We start from the raw sequence: 19,440 nt of genomic DNA, 5'->3' as shown, positions 1-19,440 counted from the left end.
TTTGCTTTTTGCTGTGTTTTATTTGCACACGTGATTTTTGCTGCGATTTTAGCTTTTTTTTTTTTTTTTTTTGCCTAATTTGTTGGCAGATTAAAAACGACAAATTGTGGCAAAAACGCACAACATGCGTTTTTTTTTTGTTTTTTAGTACCTTCTCCATTGGTGTCTATTGAACCAAAAAAATCACGTTCGTGTTGGGAAAAAAGTTCTTGACCCTTTCCTAATACGCAGAGTCTGGGGGGAAAAAAAAAAGCCTCGATGTGAATGTGTGTCATAGGAAACCTTGTTATATGAACTGTAGTGCGTTTCTGCAAAAAACATCAAACACATCGGTGGGTTCCAGGTTTAAGACGTTTAGTAGCAGCATGCTTTTTTTATTTTTATTTATATATTTATTTTTGTATCTCTCATCATGGGGTTAAAAAAAAAAAAAAAAAACTAAAATTGGCCCCCTTTTTTTTTTATAGTACAAAAAAAGCAAATAATCGCTACTATAAGGGGATCATTTATACTGTGAAACAGCGAAAAGTGATAATGGATAATACTTGTATCATATATATCATAATAAATACACCCGGATGTAGGGTATATTTTATATTAAAGTTTTCATGGATGGAGATTCTATCTATCTATGTGTATGTATGTGTGTATGTGTATGTGTGTGTGTGTGTGTGTGTGTGTATATATATATATATGTGTGTGTACTAAATTTTTTATATATATAATTAACAACCATGTTATACTTACCTGCTCTGTGTGATGGTTTTGCACAGAGCAGCCCGGATCCTCCTCTTCTGGGGTCCCCCCAGTGGCACTTCCCGGCTCCTCCTGCCTTCAGAGTGCCTCTATAGCAAGGTAAAGAAAACTTGCTCCTTTAGAACCGCTCGCTTCATGCCCAGGACTACATGTCCCATGAGGCATTGCTCCTCACACAGTCACAAGTTCTCAGGCACTTACTGAGCTGTATGTGGGCTGCGCTGTAGTTCCTGATCTGTAAACCGATAATGCATTCTGCATGCGGTCCAACTCAATTGACCGGCCGATTTATCCATTATGGAAATGGTTGACAACTTTTTTTTTTTTTTCATAACCGATTAGTTGTCGATTTAATCGATTTTGTATCGGCCCTAGATGAAGTTACCAAAAACTGACTCCACCCCTGGAAACTGCTGGAAAATTCTACTGTGTGTTGTGTTTTTATTTTTTTTATTTTTATTTATTTTTTTTTTATTTTTTTTTGAGCCCCTTTAAATCTCCAAGGATCCCCGCCATGGATGTGATGTATGAAGACCAATCTGTGGTCAGCAGCACCGGCTCCCCCTGGCTGATGGTATCTGAACTGTCCTGACTGGTGCCTCCATTCACGGTGATTGATGTATATGTAGAATAGTGTAGTTGTTCTCCTTCCCCTGATATATAATACCCCCCCCGTGTCCTGTGACGGGAGGGGGGACAGCTGGGTCTCAGCGGTCTCCATCACAGCTGTCGTTTTTCTGCGCAATAATATATAGGGGGGGGGGGGGGTGGGGGAGCAGTGGTGCACCGAACAAATCTCCAGTTACATTTTGGGGGTTTAATTGGGACTGTGCTGGAAATGTCTCAACATGAAAGTAACAGACTTGATGAGTGAAGATGGGGGAGACCTCGGCTCGGTGTCACTCTATGATCGGGGTATAGTGAGAGCCCGAGGAGTGCAGTGACACCATGGGTGGGGGTAACCTTGGCTCAATGTCGCTCTATGGTCAAGTTTGAAGAGAGTTTGGGGGGGGGGGGGGCCTGACTCGGTGTCATTGTGGTTGGGGGTGACCTGGATCAGTGTCACACTGTAATGAAAATTGGAGTGGTGAGGTGACACCGTGGACGGGGGTGACCTTGGTTCTGTATTGTGGATGGGGGTTGACTTTGGCTCTGTGTCATTCTTGGATCAGGGAGTGATAAAGATTGGTGGGGTCAGGTGATGGCATGAATGGGGGTGACCTTGGCTCAGTGTCATACTTTGGTCATGGACAGGTGACACCATGGATGGGGGGTGACCTTGGCTCTGTGTCAATCTGTGATCAAGGTGTGATGAAGATTGGAGGGGTGAGGGGACACCATGCATGGGGGCAACCTTGGCTCGGTGACACTGTGGCTGGGGGTGGCCTTGACTCTGTGTCGCTCTTTGGTCAGGGTGTGATGAAGATTGGAGGGGTGAGGTGACACACCGTGGATGGGGAAAGCTTGCCTCTGTGTTGCTCTTTGGTCAGGTGACACCATGGATGGGGTTGACCTTGACTCTCTGTCACTCTGATCAAGGTGTGATGAAGATTGGAGGGGTGAGGTGACACCATGGATGGGGGTGACCTTAGTTCTGTATCGTGGATGGGGGTGACTTTGGCTCAGTGTCATTCTTGGATCAGCGAGTGATAAAGATTGGAGGGGTGAGGTGATAACGTCAATGGGGATGAGCTTGGCTCAGTGTCATACTTTGGTCAGGGACAGGTGACACCATGCATGGGGTTGACGTTGGCTCTGTGTCACTCTGTGATCCAGGTGTGGTGAAGATTGGAGGGGTGAGGTGATAACATGAATGGGGGTGACCTTGGCTCGGTGTCCTACTTTGGTCAGGGACAGGTGACACCATGCATGGGGGCAACCTTGGCTCGGTGTCACTCTGTGATCAGGGTGGGGTGACACTGTGGATGGGGGTGGCCTTGACTCTTGTCTGCAGGGTGAAGGGACACTGTGGATGGGGGCAACCTTGGCTCTGTGATCAGGGTGGGGTGACACTGTGGATGGGGGCAACCTTGGCTCTGTGATCAGGGTGGGGTGACACTGTGGATGGGGGCAACCTTGGCTCTGTGTGCAGGGTGAAGGGACACTGTGGATGGGGGCAACCTTGGCTCTGTGATCAGGGTGGGGTGACACTGTGGATGGGGGCACCTTGGCTCTGTGTGCAGGGTGAAGGGGCACTGTGGATGGGGGCAACCTTGGCTCTGTGTGCAGGGTGAAGGGGCACTGTGGATGGGGGCAACCTTGGCTCTGTGTGCAGGGTGAAGGGACACCGTGGATGGGGGCAACCTTGGCTCTGTGTGCAGGGTGAAGGGGCACCGTGGATGGGGGCAACCTTGGCTCTGTGTGCAGGGTGAAGGGGCACTGTGGATGGGGGCAACCTTGGCTCTGTGTGCAGGGTGAAGGGACACCATGGATGGGGGCAACCTTGGCTCTGTGTGCAGGGTGAAGGGGCACCGTGGATGGGGGCAACCTTGGCTCTGTGTGCAGGGTGGGGTGACACTGTGGATGGGGGCAACCTTGGCTCTGTGTGCAGGGTGGGGTGACACTGTGGATGGGGGCAACCTTGGCTCTGTGTGCAGGGTGGGGTGGCTCTGTGTGCAGGGTGGGGTGACACTGTGGATGGGGGCAACCTTGGCTCTGTGTGCAGGGTGAAGGGGCACCGTGGATGGGGGCAACCTTGGCTCTGTGTGCAGGGTGAAGGGGCACCGTGGATGGGGGCAACCTTGGCTCTGTGTGCAGGGTGAAGGGGCACCGTGGATGGGGGCAACCTTGGCTCTGTGTGCAGGGTGAAGGGGCACCGTGGATGGGGGCAACCTTGGCTCTGTGTGCAGGGTGAAGGGGCATCGTGGATGGGGGCAACCTTGGCTCTGTGATCAGGGTGGGGTGACACTGTGGATGGGGGCAACCTTGGCTCTGTGTGCAGGGTGAAGGGACACCGTGGATGGGGGCAACCTTGGCTCTGTGTGCAGGGTGAAGGGGCACCGTGGATGGGGGCAACCTTGGCTCTGTGTGCAGGGTGAAGGGGCACCATGGATGGGGGCAACCTTGGCTCTGTGATCAGGGTGGGGTGACACTGTGGATGGGGGCAACCTTGGCTCTGTGTGCAGGTGAAGGGACACCATGGATGGGGGCAACCTTGGCTCTGTGTGCAGGGTAGGGTGACACTGTGGATGGGGGCAACCTTGGCTCTGTGATCAGGGTGGGGTGACACTGTGGATGGGGGCAATCTTGGCTCTGTGATCAGGGTGGGGTGACACTGTGGATGGGGGCAACCTTGGCTCTGTGATCAGGGTGGGGTGACACTGTGGATAATGGGACTGGTGAGTGTCGGAGTCGTATCCTCTTTGGGTGACCCCACTATGACCCTGGATTCCATTCCTCATAGTTGGCTGAGTTGTCCCTCAGAGCTGACACTCTAGCCGAGCTTCCAGCAGGTGAGATTACAGATCCTCCTCCTCTTTGCTTGTGAAATCTTTCCCTGTGAAAGGTGAGATGATTTAACCCCCTCCTCCCCGGGGCACCCAGCCAGGTATGATGGGCCGGTGATGATTGTCCTGGGGATTGCGCTCAGTGATGTCACCGGCAGGGCGAGGTGTCTGGCATGGTGACAGCTTCTCATCTGTCGGATCTGCTGGGACTTGTCCCGGGTCAGCGAAGGCTGGGAGATCAGCACTGGGAAGTGTGTATAGATGCGGGGGAGGGGGGCATACATTGTAACTTTGCATTCCCTCTCCCAGTGATCAGACTGTACATTGTAACTTTGTAGAAGGGAGAAGCATTTCCTCAATCTCCCCCCCCCCCGTACTGTACATTGTAACTTTGTAGCAAATCGCAAGGTTAGAGGTCGCAGCAGGGGGCTGATCTGTGTCAGACATTTGTGAACACCGCCAAGAACTATGAAAGGCACTGGGATTTACATGATCATATCATCTCTGAGTTGGCACCTCAGTCCAAGAAAGTGTTGCCAGTGCATGCTGGGATTTGTAGTTCTGTGGAGGGTATCGGGACTTTGAGTGGTGGTTGGGTGATTCCCCCCCCCTCCCCCCTGTGTGGTGGAGAGGAGTATAGTGTGGATCCACCTCCCCTCCTATATTGTGTGGATTCAGCAAGTATAATAGGACAGGTGTGTACTGAGCCGCCACATTCCACCACCCAGGGATCAGCCTTCTTCTGTTTGTCCTGGGAGGGACTCGGCGTCACAGTCCTGGAAACTGAAGAGGACCTGTCTGATCAGAGATCCGTCCATCCATGGGGGGGGGGGGGACCTGTCTGAAAAGAGATCCGTCCATCCATGGGGGGGGGGGGGGGGGGACCTGTCTGAAAAGAGATCCGTCCATCCATGGGGGGGGGGGGGGGGGCTGTCTGAAAAGAGATCCGTCCATCCATGGGGGAGGGGAGACTATATCTGGGGGGTGAAGGACCTGTCTGAACAGAGATCGTCCATTTTGGGGGGATGGGTGCATTCAGGGGTCTTCAACAGTATGGGGGTCACTTTGTATATTTTACACACATTTTGTGGGCGGGAAAATATTGTAGTTTTATAACTGATCCCACCCCAAGAAATATTTTTTCATCAGTCGTGCCCCCCTTCACATCAGAAGCGACCCCCCCCCCCCTTACATCTGGGGAACCCCCCTAGCTTAAGGATTTTCATCAGTCTCCCCCCCCCCCCCATACATCAGTGCCCCTCCAGTATGTCAGGGTTCCCATCAGAGTCCCCTCCCCCCCCAAATATATTATGGTCACACCAGAGTTCTCGGGAACATATTGGGGTCCACATTAACATCAGAGTCCGCCCCCCCCCCAAAATATATTAGTGTTCCCATCAGAATCCTTCCCCCCTCCAATATGTTGGGGTCCCCATCCAACTTAATGTGTTAGGGTTACAGAGTCCCCTCCCTTCCTTATATCAGGGCCCCCCCAATATATCAGGTCCACATCAGAGCCGCCTTCTATATATTGGGGTCCCCTTCCCCAATATATCAGATTCCCAATCCCCCTTGTCCCAATCGGAGTCCCCCATCTATATATCAGGTACCCCTTCCACCCCCCCCCCAAATAGGGTCCCAATCAGAGTCCGAGCCCCCCCCTTTCTCTTCTATTTATCAGGGTCCCCCATCCCCCCCCAATATATCGGGTCCCAATCCCCCTTGTCCCAATCGAAGTCCCCCTGTCCCTTCTATATACAGGGTCCCCATCCCCTTTGTCCCAATATATTGGGGTTCCAATCAATCCCATATATATATATTATATTCAGGTTCCCATTCCATTACCCCCCCAAATAATAGGGTCCCAATCAGTCCGAGCCCCCCCAGTATATCGGGTCCCAATCAGCCCCCCGCTTTCTTTCACCCCCTCCCAATATATTAGGGTCCCCATCAGAGCCATATATGGGGTCCCAATCACCCCCCAATATGCCCACCCCTTTCTGTATATCGGGGTCACCGCCCGCCTCTCGTTTTCCCGGAAAGCGTTAATCGCTCTGCGATGGTTTCTGGGGAAATAATTGTCAGGATTTTATTGCAAAAGTGAAACCAGAAAGTTGAATTCCAGGTGGTGAGTCATTTAGTGTGAGCGTCCCCCTCCCCTCCCCCTCCCTCCACTCCACACCCCCTCCCCCCTCCGGTTGGTTGTCACCGGGACAGAGCAGATCCTGGGTGTCGGGGAGATTCCTCTGGATTGTTCCGTAGTGGGGGGGGGGGGGGGATTGGGGTGGCTCAGGGTGCAGATTGTGGTCAGGGAAGGGTTAAGTTCCCCCCCCCCCCCCCCCCCAGGTTGACATACTTTGCCCCGGGACCGCTGGGCTCGCCGGGACACGTTTCTATGAATAGAAGTCCTGTTATCCTGCTGGGGGCCTCTGATTGGCTGCGGGTGACATCACAGGCGTGCGGTGAGGTCATCGGTCTGCGGTTAGGAGATCGGCCGTGACCCCGGGAGAGTCTTCTACAATTATTGTGTGTTGTGGTGACACTCCGCCCTCCTATCATAACTTCCCATAGAAAGTCCTCGTCTCCATTCTTCCCCTCAGCATGGCATACCGCCGCAGGGTGCGCCGCCGAAAGGCTCCTGATTGGCTGCCGGGAGCAGCACAGACGCTCACACATGTGCTTGCTGCAGCACGCTGACATCTGTGTGACGCCCGTTGCCCCGTCGCTCTTCAACTGTCGTTCTGCAGTAGTCTAAAGATGTATGGAAGGGTCATGTGACTTGTTCTCTTTTCCTATACATGGTGCTGGTCCTCTGGGGGCCCCTTTTACTTTTTAGGAAGGGTCATGTGACTCCTTTCCTATACATGGTGCCGGTTGTCTAAGGGGACCCCTATTTACCCATGAAAGTGATCATGTGACCTCCAGTAGGGATCATGTGACTCATTCCCCTCCACCCTATACATGGTGCCCATTGTCTTGGGAACCTTTTTCCCTCCAGCAGGGGTCATGTGACTCCTACTCTCAACCTATACATGGTGCCGGTTGTCTGGGGGTCCCCTTTACCTTGAAATGTCATGTGACTCTTACCCTCATCCTATACATGGTGACCCTTGTCTTCAAGAGGGGAGAGAGCGAGAGAGACCCCTTTACCCCTGAGAAGTGTCATGTGACTTGTTCCCCCATCCTATACACAGTGCCGGTTTTCTGGGGGGCCCCTTTACCTTATTGAAAAGTGTCATGTGACTTGTTTCCTTATCTTATACATGGTGCTGATTTCCAGTAGGTGTCATGTGACTCCGGCTCTCCTCCTATACATGGTGCCCCTTGTCTTCCGGGCTGGGGGGGGGGGGGGGGTGTGAGAGACCCCTTTACTTCAGAGAAGTGTCCTGTGACTTGTTCCCTCATCCTATACTTGGTGCCAGTTTGTCTGGGGGTCCCCTCTACCTCTAGTAGGTATCATGTGACTCTCTACTTTCCTCCTATACCGGCTGCCTTTCGGGGGGGGGGGGAGGGTGAGTGGGTCTGGAGGGGAGGGCAACCCCCCATGTACAGTATATGGGGGTTTGTACGGCACTCTGATCAGTGTTTCTGGGGAGGGGAGGGCGGCCCCCCATGTACAGTATATATGAGGGTCTGTACAGTGCTCCACTCGGTGTGTAGGGAGGGCGCCCCCCCCCCCGTGTACAGTATACAAGGGTCTGTACGATGCTCTCCTCGGTGTGTCTGGGGGGAGGGCGGCCCCCCATGTACAGTATACGGGGGTCTGTACGGCACTCCGCTCTGTGTTTCTGGGGGGTAGGGGAGGGCAGCCCCCCATGTACAGTATACGGGGGTCTGTACGGCACTCCGCTCGGTGTGTTGGGGGGAGGGCGGTCCCCCATGTACAGTATATGGGGGTCTGTACGGCGGTCCACTCGGTGTGTCTGGAAATGGGGGGGCGCCCCCCATGTACAGTATACAAGGGTCTGTACGATGCTCGGTGTGGTGGGGGGGAAGCGGGGGGCGGCCCCCCATGTACAGCATACGGGGGTCTGTACGATGCTCGGTGTGGTGGGGGGGAAGCGGGGGGCGGCCCCCCATGTACAGCATACGGGGGTCTGTACGATGCTCGGTGTGGTGGGGGGGAAGCGGAGGGCGGCCCCCCCATGTACAGCATATGAGAGTCTGTACGATGCTCGGTGTGGTGGGGGTAAGGGGAGGGCGGCCCCCCATGTACAGTATACGAGGGTCTGTACGATGCTCGGTGTGGCGGGGGTAAGGGGAGGGCGGCCCCCCATGTACAGTATACGAGGGTCTGTACGATGCTCGGTGTGGCGGGGGTAAGGGGAGGGCGGCCCCCCATGTACAGTATATGGGGGTCTGTACAGACGGGCTGGAGGATCAGCACTGACAGCTACTTAATTGATGTGAAAATTCTGATCCTCTATAATAAGGATCTCCCTCCGCCGCCGCACCGGGTAATTGGTGGGGGGAGGGGGGAACTGCGAGGAGCCGCCGCTGCTTTTGTAGGTCAGGGAGACTTCGCTCCGTGCCTGGGATGAAGATTGGAGGGAGCAATGCTCTGCAGTGTGGGAAAATCTGCTTTATTAATGTGATGAGGCACAATGCTCTGCAGGCCTCTGTCAGTGGCAGGTTAGTGACTTGCGGGGCTCTGTCGGTGACATGTTGCGATGCTCTGTCGGTGACATGTTGCGATGCTCTGCGGGGCTCTGTCGGTGACATGTTGCGATGCTCTGTCGGTGACATGTTGCGATGCTCTGCGGGGCTCTGTCGTGACATGTTGGGTCATGGCTGCAGTATGGACCTCGGAGACAGCGGTTGTCACTCTTGCAGTACCGAATGTGACCTCCCCGGACACTCTGCCTGCATGGAGTTTGTATGTTTCCCGTGTGTCTTCCAGGTGCCCCGGCCTCCTCTCTCCTCCATTTGGGGGGGGAGCGGGGGGGGGGGGTATATGGTCAGGAAACTGTCATCTACTTTATTTTTTTTTGGGGGGGGGGTGCAGTAACTGACGGGGAGACAGGTTTTATGTATTCTGTAAAACGCCACCTCCTACGTCAGCGCTATAGAAGCGCTGGGTGTAAATGATATGAAATGCGGCTTTGTCTGAGACGCAATACTCTGCAGATCTGTAGAACTGTCATCGGTATGAAGTGATCAGAGTCTGGGAGGAGGGGGTGGGGATGAATGTAGCGGAACGCATAGGATAAGAATTAACAGTCACTGCGCCGTCCTTTGTCACACTATCAGCTCTCTCCTCCCCACCCCCGGGGGGGGGGGGGGGGGGTAACCAGCCGTCAATCATCCACAGCCAATCACAGCTCCGACTTAACCCCGTGTGTGCCGTGTCTCCACTACATAGTCTTGGAACACTCCTCCTTAATGTTGTACTTACCTCAGTCTGTGGACTGTATGTGTGTCACCCCTCCATGGGATAGACTGACCCCCTCCATGGGAATAGCATGACCCCCCAACCCCCCACCCCGTCCTATCCCATCCATGGGATTGTCATATCATGTCAGGGGTCAGTTGATATCTAACAGACTAAACTTGTGAATACTGTGTGTGTGTGTGTGTGTGTGTGTGTGTGTGTGTGTGTATATAATTTTCCTCCAAAGCCTGGCCAGAGTTTCCACAATCCCTGTAACTTTCCCTGCTTCCTTTCCCCAAACCTTATGTTCCTGTCCCAAACACTGTCCTTTTACCCTTATTGCACTTGCTTCCTCAAACCTCATCCTTGCCCCATCTCCAACTTTTTTCTCCAGCTCCCTCCCTAAGCCCTAGCCTCCAACTCCCTCCCATACTCTGTCCTGATCCTTCCTCCAACTCCATGCTCAGATCTTCTCACCTTCCTCAAATCTTCTACTCGCCTTCCTTCAACTTTCTCCCCAAACCCTATCCAACTTTCTCCCCTTCACTCAACTCTTTCCCCAAAACCCTGTCCTGATCCTTGCAACTTTTTTCCCCAAACCACTTCCTGACCCTTCCTCCAACTCTTTCCCTAAAACGCTCTCCTCCAACTCCCTCCTGAACCCTGTCCTCGCCCCTAATCCAACTTTTTCACCAAACTACTTCCTGACCCTAATGCCTTAAAACCCTGTGTTTGACTTTTTTGTCCAGATCTTTACCCCCCAAACCCTGTCCTTACCCTTTATTTCAATCACTTACCCTGAATCCTATCCTGACTTTTCCTCCAACTCTTTCCACAAACCACTTCCTGACCCTTCCGCCAACTCTTTCCTCTATCCCAGGGTTTCTCAACCTTTTTTTTACCTTTTGGAGGAACCCCTGGCAATTGAGATCTCGGGGAAACCCCTAAAATGTGTACAACTTACGGAACTCTGGTGTGATCAGCGAGCTGTTAATAATATAACAATTATGGCACTAAATAATATAATCCATATTAAAAAATACATGCGTGTTTGTGAAATGTGTGCTTGCCCTTTTTTTTATTTATTTATTTTTTCTGTGCAGATGTTTCTAGGTCCAACATAAGATGAGCAGTGTGGGGGCAGCATGACCAAGCACAGGAGGATACACTACATGGGGTGGACAGCAGGGCACATTGCACAGGATAAGGTGCCTTGCTGTGTGCCCTAACATGGGATCAGGGCACACAAAAGAGTGCATTGGGTCAAGGCACATGAGATCAGAGCACCTTACATGCAATCAGGGCACATGGGATCAGAGCACCTTACATGCAATCAGGGCACATGGGATCAGAGCACCTTACATGCAATCAGGGCACATGGGATCAGAGCACCTTACATGGGATAAAGACGCACAGCAGGGCAAGTGGGATCAAGGCACGTGTGATCAGGGCACATGGGTTGAGGGCACATTGGATCAGAGCACCTTTTTATAAGATCATGGTATCGGGACACCTTACATGGCATTGGGGCACTTGGTATCAGAGCACCATACATGGGAACATGGCAGGGCAGCTGTTTCCTTCATTTGCAGAGCTATGCAGGGAAGCGGCTGTGAGGAGTCCTCTACTGGTGCGCTGCTCCCCACCGGCTCCAACTGTTTATCCCAGGCAATGTCACATACAAGCACCTGGGATGGAGAAGAGGGTCCCGCGGGGAACAGCACTGCACAGCTAGCATGATGACTGCCATTTGTGTAGCTCAGCATGTTTCAGCAGGGGGGGGGGGATGCAATCTACCTGTCATTTGCATGCGACTGATGGGTAAATTGTGGCTGTACCCCTGGGAACCTCTTGTGGAATCCTAAGGTTCTGCAAAACCCCGTTTTGAGAAACCCTGCCCTATCCATTTCCTTCATACAAATCTTTCCCCCAAATGCCGTCCTTACCCTTACTCCAACAACTTCCTCCAATCCTATCCTAACCTTCACTCCAACTCCTTCCTTGTGCCCTGTCCTAATCCTTCCTCCAACTCCTTCCTCAAATTCTACCCTATTCCTTCCTCCAGTTCCTTCCCCCCAAAGCCCATCCTGGCCCTTCTTTCAGCTTTTTCCTGGAACCCTACCCTGACACCCTTCCTCCAACTCCTTTCCATAACACTATCTGACCCCCTTCCTTTAACTCTATGCTCTAACCCTGTCCCGACCCTTTCCTTCAACTCCTTCCCTTTGCCAAACCCATCCTGACCATTTCTTCTACTACTGCCCAAGACCCCATTCCGACCACTTCCTTCGCCTCCTTTATGTTTCTCCAGCCCTGTCCTGACCCTTCTCTGCACTTTGTTCCCTGAACCCCATTATGGCCCCCTCCTCCTCCTTTATTTTTCTCCAACTGGTGATGACCCTTCCTCCTAATCCTTCCCTTAACCTGGTCCTAAACCCCTTCCTCCATCTCCTTCCCTAAAATTTATTCTTGCCCCTTCCTTTTTTATTTTTCTTCCACCTGGTCCGGACCCCTATCCTCAACCTCCTTTTTAACTACATAAATTTTGGGCCTGGTAAATTTGTTGATGTTCAGAGTTTTATCATTTTGAGTGATGTCCCCCTCACCGTTTTTTTTTTTTTCTCTCTACAGTTGCTGTGTGGAGTCGTATTGTCCGTGTCCCTTCGGGTGCCCTCCTGCGGGTGGAAGGCACTGATATCACCATCTCCTGCAACGTTAGCGACTATGAGGGCCCCAGAGAGCAGAACTTTGAATGGACATTTTCCCCGGGTTCGGGACCCGTGGTCGGTGTCCTCAGTACCTGGGATGAAACCTTCACAGACGCTGCACTTAAAGATCGGGTGAGGGCCGGCAACATCCAGCTTCAGAGAACGGGGAACAGCGAGGTCCTCCTCCGGTTACGACAGCTGCGCTCGTCCGACGAGGGGAACTACACCTGCTCCACCCCCAGTACCGACGCCACCGTCAGCGGGAACTACGACGCCCATGTGCAGCTGAAAGGTAACAAATATATTTGGACCGGCAAAGGACGCCAAATGTTTTCCGGTTGCTAGATATCTGTAGTCATTGAAATTTTGAGCCATTTGTATATAAAGAAAAAAATCTGTGTGGAACTCTAGCATCTTCTTTTACCAGTCGTTATCTAGAACACCGTATGAGGTGGGCTTTTCCCACCAAGAAAGGAAATGCTTCCCCAAGGCAAACGTTAAAAGGATGTCCCTCCATGTTGCCACTGCTTGGTGGAAATGAAGTCATGTGGAACCTGGTTTGGGGAGCCTCTGATTGCTACTGGACCCTTTTTTGGAGGTCTTTCCCCGTTCCCTCGTCCTTCAGGACCCCTCCTAGATATAGTCCTGGTTCTCCTTAAGTGCCTTTTGCAGACAATTTCTAAGAGAGACTTGATAGAAACCTCCATATGACATAAGTATGTTGTATTTCCAACTGGCCGGCTTTCTTGTGCTGGCATGCATTGCTGTGCTGGGGGCGGAAGCCTTGCTAAAATGCACCTTAGGCGGGGCTCCTGGTCCTGTCTGGAGGCCCCAGTACTCATGGAAGCTGCTGTAGCTTGGCATCACTGCTGGAGTTGGGTGATCCAACGCCACTTCTGATGCCTGCTGACGTTACTTCTGGGTGCCCAAGCTTTGTTCTTGGCATAGGAGGAAGGGCTTGCTGGTGCCCTTCTCCCCAGCAACAGCTGCAAGGATGCAACTCATAGGGGGGCTTCTGTCCTGGTGGAAAATCGAAGTTCAGGCCAAAAACGACAGGTGAAGGAAATCTGTGGGGACAAAGACAGCAATACAGAGTCCCATCAGAGCTTCTCAACCCTCCCAACTGTTTCCAAATTGAAATGCTTTGGCTGCAGTTCCACTATGAGACTCCAGGCCACCTTCTTTGGTTTTTAAAGAAGATCTTCGGGGGGAACTATAGGAGCAACGTTTCCTATAGGATGCCATGAGAATTCATTGACGTGGGCAGTGTTGAGGACTGTTCCTTGATTTTGGGCGAGTGGCATTTGGGTGCTGTGGAGATTGTACCCTCCCAGGGAAGGAAGCACATCACCTCTCCTTCTGTAAATCGATAGCTTAGCCAATAAAAGATCTCCTCTAATCTTTCATCTGTAGGTCAGAGATTGAGAGAGGGAGCCCGATTGGTTGCTGCGGGGTTGATGACGCTGTGCCCTGTCTTGCAGGTGGAGCTGTGCCCACTTTGTAGAGTTCAGGAGCAAGTCAGTCCACTCTAAGCTGCAAGAGAAAATAATCAGTCCTAAACTCTTTTAATTTAAAGAGAACCTGTGCTTTGATCCAATTGCCGTTCTGTAAGAGGTGGTACTGGCAGGTGTTTCACGCCCTGTGTTGATCTCCGCTCCTTGGGACCCCCAAACCCCAGAACCTCCCACAAATGCTCGGCACGGCCTTTTCTAGAAATAGTAGAGAGGCACGCGTTGTGGGATGCCGGGACCTGCCGGAGTACAGCTTGGCACTCCTATACGTGTTCGGATTTTGCTAGCGAGACATTTTTTTAAGGCTTTGCGGGTCCTGGGATTGGTCCAGCTTCACTGTGTGGTTGATACGTGGGAAGCCCCATCATTCTCTCTGCTTTAATCAGGACTTTATTTATGTTGGAAAAACTCTCTGAAACTTTTTTTTTTTTTGTCCTTTGTTCCTTCCAAAAGTCGCTGTAAATGGTGAGTAGATGAGTCTGCTGCCCCCTGCTGGCTGCCTTCAGAAATGCAGACCCAGTGATGTGCATTATATTTACTTACTGTGGATCCCCCCCCCCCCCCCACACACATCTCAGCAACTAACCCTACTCCAATCTCTAAGTGTAAGTCCACTTAGATACCCGGGGACACTTGCACAATTATAACCACCCTGACTGAATTCTGTAAATGTTATATAAAATCTTTTTCATCCAAAGCTGTAAATCATAAGGAGTGTTCCCTAATTCTTGACTTTCTATAAATTGTATTGACTCTATGGCTGCGCTTTAACACAGCGAGAACATTGTAGCTGGTGTTGGCCCAGGATTGGTGAACTTCTTCACATGGGGCCAGCATATGATAATCCATGGCCTGGGATTGGGGAACTTCTCCTTTTACGAGACCAGCATGTGGTGATCCATGGCCTGGGATTGGGGAACTTCTCCTTTTACGAGACCAGCATGTGGTGATCCATGGCCTGGGATTGGGGAACTCTTCCATACAGGACCAGCATATAGTAATCAATGGACCAGGATTGTGGAACTTTTTCGCGTTGGGATTGGCATATATCCATTCCTGGACCAGAATTGGGGGAACTCTTCTATAACAGGATTGATTTAGGTAATCCATGTACCTGGACTAGGGAACTCTTCTGTATGGGACTGACATATGATAATCTATGGCCTGGGATTCTGAAACTTCTCCTTTTACGAGACCAGCATGTGGTGATCCATGACCTGGAATTGGGGAACTGTTCCATACAGGACCGGGATGATGGAACTTTGTCACATGGGATTGACGTATATTAATCTATGGACCTGGATTGGGGAACTCTTCTTTATGGAACTGACATGGTGATCCATGGCCTAGGATTGGGGGATTTTTCCTCATGAGACAGCATGTATTAACTCATGACCCAAGATTGAGGAACTCCTCAGTATGGACAGCATATAGTAATCCATGGCCTGGGTTCAGCCATCTCTTCTATTCAGGACTGGGATATGGCAATCCATTGCCCAGGATTGGTAAACGGTGAAGCCCCCCATGAACTCCACCGTATGAGACCAGCATGTAGTAATCCATGTCCTGGGCTTGGTGAAGTCCTCTGTACAGAACCGGGATAAAGTAATTCATGGCCCAAGTTTGGTCATCTTTTCTGTTCAGGACTGGGATGTGGTCATCTATTGCCCCGGATTGATGAATAGTGCGGTCCTCTGTACAGGACCAGCATATAGTACTTTGTTGCCCAAGATTGATGTACTCCAGACGGGCGTAATGTAGAAATCCATGGCCTGGGACTGGCATATAAATATAGTAATTCATGGCCAGGGATTGGTGAACTCCCCTGTACAGAAGCAGCATATAGTATTCCATGGGCCTGGATGGGTTAACGTCTTGGCCTGGTACTGTGATTTACTAATGGATTGCCTGGGATCAGTGAACTCCTCCTCCTTTATAGGATCAGCATATGGTAATCCATGGCCTGGGACTGGTGAACTCCTCCAAGTGGAACCAGGATATAGTAATGCATGGCCTGAGATTGGTGAGCGCCTTTAGTATGGGATTGTGATAAAGTAAGGCAATGCCTGGGATTGGTGAACATTTTCATATGGGACTGGCATAAATGTCTCTCTATCCTGGTTCTGTATGGAGGAGCTATATCCTGGAATATAGATACATTTATGCTGGTACCATATGGAAAAGTTCCCCAATCCCGGACCATGGGTTACCATATGCCAGTCATGTACAGAAGCGAACACAAAGCTCAGGCCATGGATTACCATATCCCAGTTCCGTACGGAGGCGTTCAATCCCAGGACATGAATTGCTATATCGTGGTTCCACGTAGAGGAGTCCACTAGTCCCGGGCCATGGATTACTATAAGCAGGTCCTCTATGGATGAGTTCACTGATCCAAAGGCAACCTATTAGTAAATTGCAGTCCTACACCAAGAAGTTAACCCATTTCAGCCCATGCATTACTTTTATGCTGGTCTCTTATGGAAGAATTCATCAATCCTGGACCATGGATTACTTCATCCCGGGCCTGTATGGAGGAGTCCACCAATCCCAGGTCCTAGATTACTTTTATCCCGGTCCTGTATGGAGGAGTCCACCAATCCCGGGCCATGGATTACTTCATCCCGGTCCTGTATGGAGGAGTTCACCAATCCCGGGCCATGGATTACTTCATCCCGGTCCTGTATGGAGGAGTTCACCAATCCCGGGCCATGGATTACTTCATCCCAGCCTGTATGGAGGAGTCCACCAATCCTGGGCCATGGATTACTTCATCCCAGCCTGTATGGAGGAGTCCACCAATCCTGGGCCATGGATTACTTCATCCCAGCCTGTATGGAGGAGTCCACCAATCCTGGGCCATGGATTACTTCATCCCAGCCTGTATGGAGGAGTCCACCAATCCTGGGCCATGGATTACTTCATCCCGGTCCTGTATGGAGGAGTCCACCAATCCTGGCCATGGATTACTTCATCCGGTCCTGTATGGAGGAGTCCACCAATCCCGGGCCATGGATTACTTCATCCCGGTCCTGTATGGAGTTCACCAATCCCGGGCCATGGATTACTTCATCCCAGCCTGTATGGAGGAGTCCACCAATCCTGGGCCATGGATTACTTCATCCCAGCCTGTATGGAGGAGTCCACCAATCCTGGGCCATGGATTACTTCATCCGGTCCTGTATGGAGGAGTCCACCAATCCTGGCCATGGATTACTTCATCCGGTCCTGTATGGAGGAGTCCACCAATCCCAGGCCATGGATTACTTCATCCGGTCCTGTATGGAGGAGTCCACCAATCCTGGGCCATGGATTACTTCATCCCAGTCATGTATGGAGGAGTCCACCAATCCCAGGCCATGGATTACTTCATCCGGTCCTGTATGGAGGAGTTCACCAATCCCTGGCCATGGATTACTTTATCCTGGTCCTGTATGGAGGAGTCCACCAATCCCAGGCCATGGATTACTTCATCCCAGTCCTGGTATGGACGAGTTCCCCAATCCTGGCCATGGATTACTTCATCCCAGTCATGTATGGAGGAGTCCACCAATCCTGGGCCATGGATTACTTCATCCGGTCCTGTATGGAGGAGTCCACCAATCCCAGGCCATGGATTACTTTATCCTGGTCCTGTATGGGGGAGTTCACCAATCCTGGCCCAAAGGAAGCGACGACCCAGAATTGGTGAACTCTTCTGTATGAGATCATCATATAGTAATCCATAGTCTGGGATTGGATAACACTGGCTCCTTATTGAACCTTTTTTATGTGTGGAAAATTGAAGTGTATGTAAAGCCAAAGCATTATTTTTAGTTTTGGATAGAGTAAGGAAGGTTAAGACCCCCTAAGTGTGTTTTTTTTTTTTTTTTTTTTGCTATTCAGTTGGGGAGATTTCCCTTCACTTCCTATCAGAGAGACACAGCAGTAAGTGAGAGAATTCCCCTCTCTGACATTTATCACCAGAACAGGTGTCCCCATTGGAAGATTTCCTCTCTTCCTGTTCTGGAGACCACAAATTTAGGATTTCCCATCCCTTTCAGCTATGGTGACACCAGAACAAATAAAGTTGGTGGCACAGACAGGAGTAGGAAACGTTTGCGGGAGTCCTCACACTTCCACCATCCATCCAACTGCGAAAGAAAATTAAAAAAAAAAGTTTGAGCTGTACACACCCTTCAGAGTTTCCAGAAATCTTCTATGTAATGAAGTTCTGTCGATTGTTAAACACGTCTCCCCATAGATGTCCCCCATTCTCTATAAACATTGGGGGATGAGGACACTGTCTGGGCCCCCGTTCATGGCGTCCTGTATACCAGGCAGAGTGACCCTTCGTGTGACCTTCAGAGTCCTTTTGAAGTTGTGTTTGAAGAAAGAAGTGCCCCCAGGGGATGGTTGGGGTGGGGGGTTGTGCTGACACAGAACAGATCGCCATTCACTGGGGGGGTCTCCACTACACAGTGACTGCCCACGTTCCCCTATAAGGAGGACACTACAATGCTGTACATGCATTACATACAATACATTGGCCAGAGGGCGGCCATGTTTGGCCTAGTACCGCTATAATAATCCTCTATTAACCCCTGCAGTGCCTATCGCTTGTATGGCGGGAAAGCCTCAGATCACCTGTACTGTCTGCGTCCACCAATCACATCCTCCATTGCTCTCCCCCTTCAGAGTCTGTCTCATCTGCACTATGGTGGACCAGACTCTGAGGGTTCCTCTTGGACTTGCAGTCCTGCACAGAACCTCATTCAGCAAGGTACACAATGCCAATTTCACATCACACCTCCACATTGACATACTTGGGAAGGAATACAAAGGGCCCCACAACATCACCATCTTGAGGGGCCACCAGCCCCCCCGAGATGGTGCTGTTGTGGGGCCCTTCAATGGGTTGGTGATGTTGTGGGGCCCTTCAATGGGTTGGTGATGTTGTGGGGCCCTTCAATGGGTTGGTGATGTTGTGGGGCCCTTCAATGGGTTGGTGATGTTGTGGGGCCCTTCAATGGGTTGGTGATGTTGTGGGGCCCTTGAATGGGTTGGTGATGTTGTGGGGCCCTTGAATGGGTTGGTGATGTTGTGGGACCCTTGAATGGGTTGGTGATGTTGTGGGACCCTTCAATGGGTTGGTGATGTTGTGGGACCCTTCAATGGGTTGGTGATGTTGTGGGACCCTTGAATGGGTTGGTGATGTTGTGGGGCCCTTGAATGGGTTGGTGATGTTGTGGGGCCCTTCAATGGGTTGGTGATGTTGTGGGGCTCTTCAATGGGTTGGTGATGTTGTGGTGCCCTTCAATGGGTTGGTGATGTTGTGGGGCCCTTCAAAGGGGAGGGAAAAGAACATATCCAGTCTGAACGGACATCTGACCTTGTGGGGGCAGGGGACATCTGGTTTTATCCATCAATTTTCACAAATCTATACAATATTCAGAGATGGGCAATTAAATTCAGGAACTAGTAAGACCGGTATGTGAGATGGAAGGCTATTTTAAAGGGCTAGTCCAATCAAAAGTGATGTTTCAGTTCTAAGGGGATTCTGGTAGGATGAGCCGCCAGCTGTCTTCTGTGCATCCCCGGGGACCTTCCTGGTTCTGCTCCCGTCAACCTTCGGGGGGCGTTTCTCTGTTGCACTCTTCATATTCTAA

The 19,440-nt window shown here is 51.2% G+C and overlaps 1 protein-coding gene across 1 annotated transcript in view; it reads left to right on the top strand.

Moving 5' to 3' along the window:
* The window catches only part of PTGFRN (prostaglandin F2 receptor inhibitor), a 51,393-nt gene that overhangs the window by 12,796 nt on the left and 19,157 nt on the right, over positions 1–19,440 (top strand). The window contains exon 2 of the mRNA XM_077479495.1: positions 12,205–12,573. Within this exon, the coding sequence (XP_077335621.1) occupies positions 12,205–12,573 (369 nt within the window). The remainder of the gene's footprint in view (positions 1–12,204; positions 12,574–19,440) is intronic.

Source organism: Lithobates pipiens, unplaced genomic scaffold, assembly GCF_037356315.1.
Source record: "Lithobates pipiens isolate NorthernLeopardFrog02 unplaced genomic scaffold, aLitPip1_a1.2 Scaffold_16, whole genome shotgun sequence".
Taxonomy (NCBI): Eukaryota; Metazoa; Chordata; class Amphibia; order Anura; family Ranidae; genus Lithobates; species Lithobates pipiens.
The sequence above is the reverse complement of the archived record's forward strand: the minus strand, read 5'-3'. Positions and strand labels throughout refer to the sequence as shown.